Raw genomic sequence first — 12,570 nt, 5'->3', positions numbered from 1 at the left:
CAGCCCTCCTTCCCTCCCCAGGTAGTAAATAGAGGGGAGCTTATTTGAAAATGTCAGATCTAGCAAGGGGGAAAGGGATTTACAACAGAAGGGGCTTAATAAAGGGTCTACTTGTTTGCCTAGACCAGGGGGTTCTATGGGACTTCACTCCATAATATTACAAACACATTACATGTCAGTGTTTTTATTGAAGATAATGAACACGCAATCCTTTTTCTACCCATAAGAGATGCTTGCTAGGTGTCAACACCTAGTCTTGTTGTGTTTGAAATAGGATAAAAAATGGTTTCTTTGTGTGTCGAGGTCGCCAGAGTCGCAATCCACCGGAGATGCTACTTTTTTTTACACAGAATCATATTGAAGACTCAAAGCTCACATCTTTCTGTGATATACTTTCTCCTATGATCTGCGTTTCTCCATGTTTCATAATGATGAAGTCTGACTGGGGAATTCCTTCACTTTTCATGGCTTCCTTTAGCTCCTTTGGGGGAGATAAATAGTGCTGCAAGTGTAAAAAAAAAATACAAGTTACACATATGGCTGACTATAGCATACCGTGTAGCATCTGACATGTTAAATCATTGCAGACTATAACATTAAGTGTAACATCTAGCATATAACAGTTTTCTTTAATGGTATAAGAGATTTATCTCTTATATTTTGTGGATAATTTTAGGGACGGGTCCAGAAGTTTAAAAAATTGGGGGCCGAAGCAAAAGTTTCAGGAAAGGGGAGGCTGGAATTATTGTTCTTCAGTATATTTCCTTATATTTCTTGTTATTTTTAAGCCAAATGTCTGAAAATAGGGGGGGGGGGGGCAGGGCCCCCCTGTAGATCTGCCCCTGAATTTTTAAGGCTTGCTTTCCAATGGTAACCATAACTCTTCACCCCTGAAGTACCCTCCCTCCAGTTTTTGCATGGGAAACAAGAAAACAATATTCCCAGAATGACAGAAATACATGTCTTGGCCTCTCCGCCTAGCCACGTTGTCTCACCTCATTAGCAAGGGCAAATGTGCCCCAGTGAACAGCCATGGAGGTCTTGGCCTGTAGATCTTTATGTATTTGTACAGCCTGCTGAGGGTCAACATGCTGGAACTGCATGAACCACCTTAACAAGACAACAGCTGTGTTTATGATGAATGACAGTGAGGCCTAGCTGGAGGATGGATGCAGGCCTGTAGCCAGGATTTTAGGCGGGGTGGCTCGTTTTTCCATTTGAGCGGACCAAATTTCCGGTATACCCCTCTCCTCGCCTTATTACATTAGGCAATCAGGAGTTCAAATAAATTCAATCTTGTATTTAGAATGTTATGAAGAGGATGTTAATTAACATATAGCGATAATGATAAAGAGAATTATTTTTAAAAGATTTTTATAGTCATTATAACAACATATTATTATGCACGGTATATCCAGCCAACGTTTTTTTTGTTAACTCTGAGCGGACCTTCAAGGCCGGGGGTGGGGGGTTCGTCTGAACCTCCCAAACCTCTGGCTACAGGCCTGGGATGCTACCGTCCAAACCACCCCTGTCCAGGGGGCCCAGGCCATTAGCTTATGTTGATCCAGTAGTAACAATAGAGGGAATAAGGGGGATCATTGTTGTACATAGGGAAAGTGGGGGTAGGGGAGCTAGATCAGGGTTTTCTTTAACTTATATTTTATGCTCCTCAATAGGAATAAATAAATAGAGGCCTAGCCTTGTGGAAGGGCAGATCATTAGCACATCTCATGATACTGAAGGTAATAATACACTAATTACTTTTCACACAGGCAGAGGAGCTACAAACAATAATGTGGACTAAAAGCAGGGAAGGGTAGAATTCATTGTTCCTTTATGGATTTCCTTAAATCTCTGTGAATAGGGGGGGGGGCATGCCTGGATCAGTCTATCCTTTACCTTGGGTGATATGCTCCAATAGGAATAGCAGCTAGATCAAACGGGCCATACTTCTTTCCTATTGCCTTGAACACATCGCAGTAGCCTGTATCTCCACCAAAGAAGACGCGATGCCTTGGCCCAATAATAGTCCAGCTCCCCCATAGTGCCTTGTTGTCATCAGTTGCTGCTCGCTTGCACCAATGCTGTGTTGGGGTAAAGATGAATGCCACATCATTGCCTTTGGACGTAGGGTGGGTGCTTTGGTCCCACCATTCCATTTCTTTTACATTTTGACATCCACAGCTTTTTATCCAATCCCCCTGACCCATTGGAACATACCAATGAATTGACTCTGGGAATTTTCTGTTCAGTTCTAGCACAGTGGTATAGTCAAGGTGGTCATAATGGTTGTGACTGATGATGACCGCATCAATTTGTGGGAGCTGGTCAATGGTACAAGGAACAGGACGGAATCTCTTAACGCCTACCAGCCTATTCATACCACAGTAGTCATTGAATACTGGATCTGTGAGGATGTTCAGGCCATTCATCTGGACTAGACAAGTAGCATGACCAATCCATGTAACTTGGAGTTGGTCGACAGAAGGATTTTTAATTGCTTCAAAATTAGGCTCCAGGACGGGTAGATTCCTGTTCAATTCCTGATGGTCAAAATAGACAATGTCAGCAGGCAGCAGCAAAACTCCTGAGGCATCTTCAAATACCTGCACTTACACAGAAAAGGTAAATACAATGTAAACACGAGAAAGCTTCCTCTGGATACCCAGGAATTGCTGTGGGGGAGGGGGTGTGCAGTTATAGGTATCATGTGGAAAAAGGATACTATTGGATGATCCTTTCATAAGAAATCACCTACTTTTTTGGCAGCCCAATTAAATGGTTAAAAAGGTAGGGGGGGGTGTATGTGCATCCCTTCCTCTTGTGCCTGTACCTTATCAATTACAGTAAGTTGACTTATTTTTTTGGATTTATGAGCTTTATATTTATCACTTTTTCAGAAAAGCCATTAAGAGAACTACAGCAAAAAACTTCTGTAGTTTCATTAAACACAATACCTAGAAGACGACTTGAGCACATACCTCTTCTTTAAACTTCCAGCCCTCTCTCCACGTGCCCCCCACACCACTGAGGTCGGTCTCAGTGATCACCCACTTTAACACAGAACCAAAACCCATCCGTGTCTTGTCTGCCCAAGGGATAACATAGCGGCCATCTACCTTCTTAGACTTAAAAAGCCCATCATCATCTGGAGTAGTCCCTTCTGCCATGGCAACATGACTAGTAAGCAGAGTATTCAAAGATAAATATTAGTATATGACAGAAAAATAGACAGACAGTATATATCCCATCAAGGTTTTCATATTTTTCATTCACCATACAGGCAATACGTACCCAGGATTTTTCTTGGGGGGGGGGGGGGGGGGCGAAACCCAAAAAGGTGGACCTAATTTTTCTGGGGATGGGGCCTGTACATACCAGAATGATCTAGCTTATGCCTTATAGTTTTGTCTACAAATAGCACGTCTATTTAGAACCGAAAGTGGACCTTCACCCCCTGCACCCCCTGGGTATGGGCATGCCATATAACAGAAATAGAAAATTCAAGAACGGCCACTGAAATGATTGAACACAAGGTTCTGCTATAAAAGGGAAAGCTCTTCCCACCCCCGGCCACGCTAGCAGTCACAATTTATAAGCCTCCTGTAAAATTGCTTATCTCTGAGCCTCAGTAGGCTAGAATATAACTATTGCACAGGTAACAAGACATTTGTGTTATTATGGCTAAGTTCAAACGTCGTATTATCCATGAGCCGTATTCAATGCAAATGCATGCAAATGAAGATGAAACAATCAACTTGATTCATTTGCAAACATTTGCATGATAAATAGGTGTTTTGCTGTCCACTCACGTTTTCGGTGCAATCATCATGCTGTGATGAAAATACTCACATAGCTTGGTATAATATAATTTTATAATAAATAGCAACATTTTAGGTAGACAAGTCTAGGGATTATATATAAAAATTAGAGTTTAGCGATCAGTTTCTGACTGTTGATCCTACAGGGCCTATACCGTGTTCAGCGGGACCTCCTGTCACTCTGTCGCTAGTTCCGGCGAACGTTTTACTGAACAGGAGAACGTGTCAAATTATAATCATTTTCATTCACCCATGATTCGACATGATACTAAATCCTGGACACTTAACAGTATAGAAAAGACGCGTGTTTGGTTCGATGCGACGAATTAAAACACTTATACAAAGTTTTTCGCTCGATCGATCGTAACTTTTGTTCTCAAAATTATGCAATTTAGTTATAGTACACAATCCTTTGAATCAACAAAATCCCCCATTGAAATTTAGTAACATCTACCGGCTTTAATAACTAGATACTACATTTCCGATTTTACAAATTTTATGATATTTTTGGCAAATCTTTACCGTAACAGTAACACAGTATAGAAAAGACGCGTGTTTGGTTCGATGCGACGAATTAAAACACTTATACAAAGTTTTTCGCTCGATCGATCGTAACTTTTGTTCTCAAAATTATGCAATTTAGTTATAGTACGCAATCCTTTGAATCAACAAAATCCCCCATTGAAATTTAGTAACATCTACCGGCTTTAATAACTAGATACTACATTTCCGATTTTACAAATTTTATGATATTTTTGGCAAATCTTCACCGTAACAGTTTACGTACAGTTTACGTGACTGCGACAGTAGAACCCAGAGTTGAACCATGGCACTCAATCGCTTGAATCAAGGTTCAATCGCTAGCACTTACAAATCATAGAATATGTACTCACACTTTAGTTCGCAGTAATCCTTGCAGAAGGGCGACCCCGACACACACAGACACCCGAATTTTGAGAAAATAGACAAGCCGTCAACCGAAAATGTTTTTGGGTTATAGAAAGAAAATATGAAGTCAACACAGGAAACCCACGTTTTGTAATAAGGCTCCACAGGGTAACCGCAATACCAGTTCGACGTTTCGAAATGAGGGGAAAAATAGATAAAATATCACAATACAAGCACAATAACAAAACACAGTACTTTAGCTGGTAGTAATTTTTGACTGTTTGATTAGTAAGAAGATAGAAGTGGAATAATGCTTTGACAAATCCTAAACTCCCGGCCATTTATTTTTACTCTGTACACTTTCTATATTTGGCTCATAAGGACTGATAATGCACCCCCCCCCCCCCCCCCTTCCCCCTTCGGGACTTAGCGGGGCATTTCACCGTTTGGTGAAATGAAAGCAGTTGAACATTCCCGTACACGGGGACACTGTGAGAGGTGAAAAACCCCGGCCCCCGAGGAAAGCATAAATTATGAAAGACCTCGCCCTTGCTCTATAGTTGTTACTGAATAAATGTCAGGTAAAATGTTTCTTGTGGCCAGACAGCTCGGAAAGGAATCACAGCCTTCTGAAATGCTGAAATCGTCTATATTGGTTCGCCATCACTGCCTTTTTTTTGCTCCTCTGGCCGACAAATTTTGCAGAGCATCTTGACCTTATAAAACGAACCTCCTTCTCTACTTTTTCAGCTGCGAACTCCGTACGGTGGCGCGAAAAACTACTATCCGCTGACCAGCAGGGACGACTTAATAAGCAACCGCTGACGGAAAGTGACTCGTGGCGCTGTACTGGCCCGTACCCAGTATTTTTCTTGGGGGGTGCGAAATCCGAAAAAAGTGAACCTAATTTTTCTGGGGGAGGGAGGAAGGGAGTAAGTTCTCTGATAAAAATCTGACCATTCCAGAAAGAACAAAAAGGGATTTTTTATGCCTTTTCTGTATCTCCACGCGACGTTTATTGTCGGATTTGGCTACATACCAGAGTGATCTAGCTTATGCTTTATAGTTTTGTCTACAAATAGCACGTCCATTGGGGACCGAAAGTGAGGGAGTACGTTCGCACCCCCTGGGTACGGGCCTGTTGTTCGTCATGATGCCGTCTCACGAATAACCTTCCTTATTTTATGTGTCAATATTTTTGCATCTCCCCAGCAGATGTTTGCCGGTTTCGAAATTTCTTTTTTTATTAAAAAAGATATTGATTAAGTTGTTATTGTGCCATACTTAAAGCCGCGTTGCAAGGGCGGTAGGGACAGGCTAAATTCTGATAACAAACCTGACTAATTAGAGGGAAATTTGAGGTTTTTTATCAGGATTTTGCCTAACAAACACTGTTCCTACCGCCCTTGGCATTGTCACCAGTTTACGTCCGGTCGATTACGTAACATGATTTTAAACGGTGAACGAGAATGATATTTCAAACTAAATTGTAACAGCAGTGTGTCTATTGGAAGTTTCTTCGAGGATGTGACTGATAATTTAGAGCGGGGGATTCTCTTGTCTTTTGTCGGTTGAGGTTTCCGTCGGCCCTTCGAAAATCAACGGGTGACATTACAGCTTTGTTTGCCCAGAGAGAGAGCCAAACCACCCGCAAGCTGCATCGGATGTTAGGCCAAGTAAAATTAAAAAAATGTTTCCCGTCCCCGCCCGCGTCTTTTTTGGGGCCGCTTCAAAAATTGAGTGAGTAAGTGAGTGAGTAAGTGAGTAAATAAACACTTTAATTAAAATGAGGGTAACAAATAATTACTATGCTAAAAAACTTTTGGTCTTCCATTAAATATATAATATATAAAAATAAAACTATGATATAAGTACTAAAAAATAATATTATTATATTTATTTTAATATTATTATATTTATTATATTTATTTATAAAGCGCTAAAACTATGAAAACATATTCTAAAAAGCGCTCAACAGAAGACAAATTCTTACAAAACATCTAACCTAACATGACAAATTGTAACATTAACGAATCCTCTAGGTGAGGCTCACGGCCTTTTTTGTCCCTAATTAACTTAGGTAGCGAGTTCCACGCAGAACAGGGCCGTGGTGGGGCACTGGGGGCACGTGCCCTCCCCCCTAATATTTTCAAAAATTATAAGGAAATTACCAGTAGGGGCGTGGCTGTGCCCCCCATTGTTTTCGATGATTCGAGGTCTGCTACGGCTATGCAGAAGGCCCAGCATGGGCAAAGGCCCTGTCGTCAAAGGATTTGCATCTCGTGCGTAGTACTGCAAGTACCAGGACTTTGTTTGATCTTAGATTGTACGCCTCAGAACGGTCAGGGGGGGGACTGGGGGTTTCAGAGGAACTGGTGGGAGGCGTGGATCGTCCCTCCGGGCCTCCCAGCACCGTCTCTGTATATCAGGCAGATGTTTCGCCTACATAAACAATCGGCAAAAGCTAATGTAGGCCAAATCGATTTCACGTACATAAACAATCGGCAAAAGTTAATGTAGGCAAAATAGATTTCGCGAACACGAATAATCAATTAGGGGGCAGGTGTTTCGCGTGCATGAATAATAATTAGGGCCGGTGTTTTGCGTGCATGAATAATCAGGGTGTAGGCCGGGCGCGTGCATGCCCAAGGACCTGCGCGTACACGGCTTTTTGGGGCAAATAGCGGTGGGGCCGCGAAAACGAGGAGGGCCGCCAACCTACGGAGCGCGGAATAATCGTTTTTCGGCCGTGAGTTCGAAGCCGCCTGCGTGGCGTTTAAACCTGAGTTCTACTCGAACACCTCGCTCCCGAACTCCTCGCGAATTTTTTGCAGTCTCTTTTTCATCCTTTCGCGTGCCACCAGGGAGGGCCCCTTCCCGCTTTTTTTATCATGCGGTGCGAGGCCGTGTCGAGCTCTGATGGCGGCCTTGAGCGCGTTGTATCTCTCTTGTTCCTGAAGTATTAGCCGAAACTCTTCGTCTGAGATACGCCCGTCTTGCAGAGCCTTAGAGACCAGCTCGCTGATCGAGTTTTTCTTACTCTCCGTTAGAACCATCGTGTCTTCGTGTTTAGCCACCTTGTTCGTAAGACCCCTAGAGACCACCCCCGCGCCCGCGCCTACGACACCGACCAGCCCAGCGACCCCTGACAGCGGAGCGCCGATCAGAACCCCTATCCCACTCAAAGAGACTCCCAGCCCGGCGCTGGAAAGCACCCCTTCAGCGATGCCGGATGCCACAGACACAGCATGGGTAACGGCGAAGGCGCGCTTATACTTCTTCCGCACCTGTCGATAATGCGTTATCTCATTGTCTAGAACCGCCTGAGTGTCACGTATTACTTGGAGTCGGAAACTTTGCGCGTCGCCGCCGGTGCTTGCCGGAGCGGTAGGCGTTTTCGGGGGGTGGGCACTGGGGAGAGGGGGATATATGGATATGCCACCGCTGCTAACGTCGCTGTTCGCCATGCCTGCTATGTCGGACCTAGGTTAGCTCTAATACGAGGCGAACAGGCTTGCCCTTAAAGTCCACCTGTCTACCACGGTCATCCCTGACCCATATTCGGATACTCGAGACAAACTCAGAGGAAGACGCTGCGACGCAAATGGGGATGTCGGGCCCATGGACGACTTTCTCGTGCGGCCTCCCGCGGGTTTCTAGGCAAGCGAGAACGTTTGAATTCTCGTCTAAGGCGAGGCACTGCGAGCGGTCTACGATGTCGCAGAAGACGTAGATGGCCTCTATTTTCGGCAAAGTCACCTCAAGTGGGGGGCCCCCACGGGCATTGCGAGGCCCCGCTCCCCCATCTGATCGTCTTTAGCCTCTAGGCCAAATAGTGCGCAAAGCTCGGCGTTCAGGAACACAACGCCTGTGGACACGAGCACGATCTTCCCGGTGAGGGGGTCCTGCTTCGCGGTCAGAATCTGGCTTTTAGCGTGGTTGATCGTTTCCACGATGGACTCGGCCGTGTGGTGCCCGGCTGGCAGGGTAGCGATGGGCGGGAGGGAGGCTATAGTCGTTATCTGCTGCTCCCGCTCGAGATTATACCAGCTGTTAAACAGCGAGCACTGCCGGAGCGCCACAAAGCGTCAGTTAACCTCCGGTGAACTCAGCGTGTAGGACCACCATTGTGTTGAACATAGCCCGCCTTCGTGTTTAATAGGGTTGAGCATGGATTGGGAAGGCTGGCAGATGCTGAACGAGGTCTCCCGAAGGAAGGAGGAGGAGACGAAGAAGGCGGCAGTTGCGGCGGGAGCCTCTATAGCCGAACATATCAAACACGCTATAGCCGAACAAGCCAAAAAACTGGTTTCCCTAGGTTTCCCTAGGTCTCTGACCCTCGCGCAAAAGCTGCTCTACGCCGTGCCCGCGACCCCCGTGGAGAGCACGGCCTCAGACATCACCCCACTACTCACGCAGCTGGAGATACACGTGACTGAGGACAAATCATTCACGACTAGGGTCCGAGACATATTCAAAGAGGCAGTAGTCACGCACAAGTCCGCCAAGGAGTCTCGCCGGTGGCTATCGGAGCCTTCCTATGGGTACTGGCCACAGCAACTCAACTTTGCGGTCTGGTGCGCAACCGCCGGATGTGGGGTGTCCCTAACTGACCCCACTTTCGCCACGCTCCCCTCTTTCATCAGGGGATTTCTAAGGTTTCACGTCTACTTCACCACCCGGAGGATACTCTACGAGCTCGGCGTCCCCCTGCCTGGCGACAACCCGTTCGCGCAAAAAGGTAACCCCTACAAGAAGGCCGCTTTCGAGCGTCTATGCATAGAGTTCGGTTTGCCGCGTAGGCCGGACTTCCGATGGAAAGGCGGGCGGAACCATGGGCTAGGCGATGAGTTTGTGTTCTACCCGGGAGAGGGGTATCGCAACGTGCACGTGATCCGTGGCTACGACACGGCGGCGGATGAGTACCCGAGCCACCTCAATCTGTTTAGCGACGAAGGTGGGACGTACAACAGCGGGAAGCAGGTGGGTTACATACGCAACGACGACCACGGGGGCGTGCAATATAGCTGGTTTGCGCCTCCCAAAGGCGAGGGGTTGACAAAAGCAGGGCTAGGGAGACTCGACCGCTCGGTCGAGGCGTTCGTCTACACAGTGCTTGGCGCGCAGGTAAACGTCCGTTCCTCCATCGCTGGGGCCGGTGGGCCGGCCATGGAGGCGCAGGCGGAGTTCACGGAGCTGCTCGAAGACGCGATCATAGAAAACGACGTCGCTCAAAGCGTGCAAAGGTACCAGTTAGCCGTGCAGGAGGCCAAGGTGAGACTGAGTCTTGCGGTTGCACCAGGAGTGTGGCTGATGCCGAGCGATCTGGTGATCAACACGCAAAGCGTCTTGGGCTACAACAATAAGCTGCAGAAAGCCACGGATTCCATGAAGCTCGGCGCAAACGCGATCAACACCGAGACAAAGCCAGTCGGTGCTCATAACATGGCCGGGGGGCATCCTAGGGTGCAACACGCGACTGACCACGTGCCGCCCCGGCGGCAAAGCGCCACTGCGAAAGTGCACGCGGAGGGCGCGGCTGCCCCGGACCGGGGCGGCGCCGGTGCCGTCCCGGCGCCGCCACGACAGGCTGCGCATAGCACGTCGGGCGAAAAGAGTGACCACACCGCCCTCAAGGCGGGGTTGTCGGCACTCGCGGTGGCCGCGGCGTATTACTTGTTCCGATGACTGCTTTGCATTTGACGAACCAAGAACGTGGCTACAGCTAGAACGAGCAGCCACGCGTTTTCGCCAAGGAATTTCACCGCTTCTCCTGCGGCCTTAAACACGAAGTTCGCGATGCTGCCTACTAGCCCGGGGAGAAGCTCGCCCAGCTTTTTCCCGATGGCCTTAAGCCCGTTACCGACCCCTCTGGCCACGGAGGAGAGCGACTTGCCGAGCGACGTCACAATGGCAGCGATCGTCGTCGCTACGGCCAACCCGATAGCGGTGACGGTAAAGCCGTACTTTGTAAAGCCGTACTTTTTGAAGATGGCTTTGATGCGCTCTCTTAGCGGCTTTTGGTTCTCGAGCTCTCGGTTTTTGCGTTCTAGTTCGTCAATCTCGGACAGCCTCTCCTCGTTGCGCTCACGGGCCTCTTGGCGGCTACTCTCTGACGAGTTAGGGTCGTCGATGGTCTCCCTGTCTGTGGCTACCACCCCTTGCAGCTCCTGGATTCGTTCTGTGTTCTCCTGGATGACCGCGTCTACCTCTGCCACGGACCCCATCGCCAGCTTGAAGCCTCTCAGATTTGCAACGTCCTGTCGGACGCTCCCGTCCTCGTTGAACAGCTGTCTTGGTTTAGACCACCCCCCTTTGTCGAGGTTGCGAACCCGTATTAGCGTCTTTCCCCTCCGGTCTGACTGGAACCGTAGCAGACTCTCTCTAAGGTTTGGGTATTCCTCCCTGAGGAACTGGAGACCGAGTCTTGTCGCTGCACCCTCTGTGATGAACGAGGTTTCAGCGCTTGCCGTTCCTGTGGTTTGCGAAGCCGTCCTATGCGCAGCATGCGTACGCGACGACGTGCTCGTCATTGGGATCGACTCCCCATCGTCGGGGTCGAACGGGATAAGGGGCGTCGTCTCGTCGTCCCCCACCCCGCGATCGGCGGACGCACCCGGCAAGGTATCGTCAATGTCAACGTCAACATCACCCATGATGCGCGCGCATAACTCGTGCTATGCTATGTTAGACATGTCTAACAGTCCGCACCATAGCCTCGCGACTTCGTACTTTATGTGCATATATACACGTATATGTATACGATGTCAGTCAGCGATAAACTCGACCCCCAGCGAACACCCAGAATCCCTCTGGGGTTGAAAGCCGAGAGAACTGTTCACCGGGTCACTCTCAACCCGTCGACGGCCTCCCCAGAGAAGACGCTATATGTGGCGGTCCCAAAGCTGTCGGAAGGCGTCACGCTCGTGCCTGGCTCCTTGAGGGTCGGTCTCGAACTCTCCGTCTCAGGCCATGCGAATAATACCGTCGTGAACAACGTCGGCCGAAATCTCGTGAGCCGCCTGAAAATCACGTTTGCAGGAGAAATGCTCCAGGACACCAACCGCTACGACGTCTTCAAGACGTATGAGGAGCTTTACCTGTCCAAGGTCGAGAGAGAGGACCGCCTGGAGCAGGGTATACAGTCGGAAAACATGCGCAAGCTTCGCTCCAAGGCTGGCGATAAGGCGACCAGTAACGCCAAGGAGAACGCTCTAAGCGCCACCAACGGGGCGAGGTACACCATCCCGCTAGACCATTCTCTGCTGACGGACCACGGCGTGCTATACCCAAGGGCGCTCTCCGAGGCGCTGCTCTTCGAGATCACGTTCGCATCGGCTGACCAGGTAGTAGTCGGAACTGATGCCACCAAATTATCCTATGGCATCAAAAATCTAGAGCTGGAGTACGAAAGCCTGAGGGACGACAACCTCGCCCGGTCTGCAGCCGCCGCCTACCACAGCGGCACAACGTTCTTCTACGAGCAAGTGCACCTTCACAAGACCTTCGTGATTAGCAAAGGGACGGACAGCATAATCAACGAGAGTGTCAACCTGCCGCGAAGGTCTATGAGTGGTCTGTTGCTCCTCTTCGTGGAGCCATACACGGCAGGGACTCGCGAATCTGAGAAGTTCGTGTACCCCGACATCAAGAGCGTTCGCGTTACAATCGACGGCACGCCAAACAAAGTCTTCAGCCAGGGCCTGCGCCCCACGGATTTCTGGAGGGAGGCGAAAAGGCGGTTCGTCCGCCCCTCCCCGGGGGGGCACAGCGGAGCGCCCGCCGCCCCGGCAATCGGCCCCGAGTCGTTCTATGGCGATAACAAATTTGCTCTGTGGATCGACCTTCGAACGACGGA

General features: G+C 48.6%; 1 protein-coding gene across 1 annotated transcript; it reads right to left on the bottom strand.

The window, feature by feature from the left end:
- Window positions 1-168: 168 nt before the first annotated feature.
- Window positions 169-4,872, bottom strand: LOC5511122 (N-acyl-phosphatidylethanolamine-hydrolyzing phospholipase D). The gene is made up of 5 exons (XM_001631519.3): window positions 4,718-4,872; window positions 2,985-3,183; window positions 1,903-2,546; window positions 996-1,110; window positions 169-502 (listed from the first exon to the last, which is right to left on the bottom strand). Exons 2-5 carry the CDS (start codon window positions 3,171-3,173, stop codon window positions 353-355), a joined length of 1,098 nt encoding a protein of 365 aa, XP_001631569.2. The 5' UTR covers window positions 3,174-3,183; window positions 4,718-4,872; the 3' UTR covers window positions 169-352.
- Between the last annotated feature and the right edge of the window lie 7,698 nt (window positions 4,873-12,570).

Source organism: Nematostella vectensis, chromosome 1 (assembly GCF_932526225.1).
Source record: "Nematostella vectensis chromosome 1, jaNemVect1.1, whole genome shotgun sequence".
Classification (NCBI taxonomy): Eukaryota; Metazoa; Cnidaria; class Anthozoa; order Actiniaria; family Edwardsiidae; genus Nematostella; species Nematostella vectensis.
Note: the sequence above shows the minus strand (reverse complement) of the source record. Positions and strands in the feature narration are given on the sequence as shown.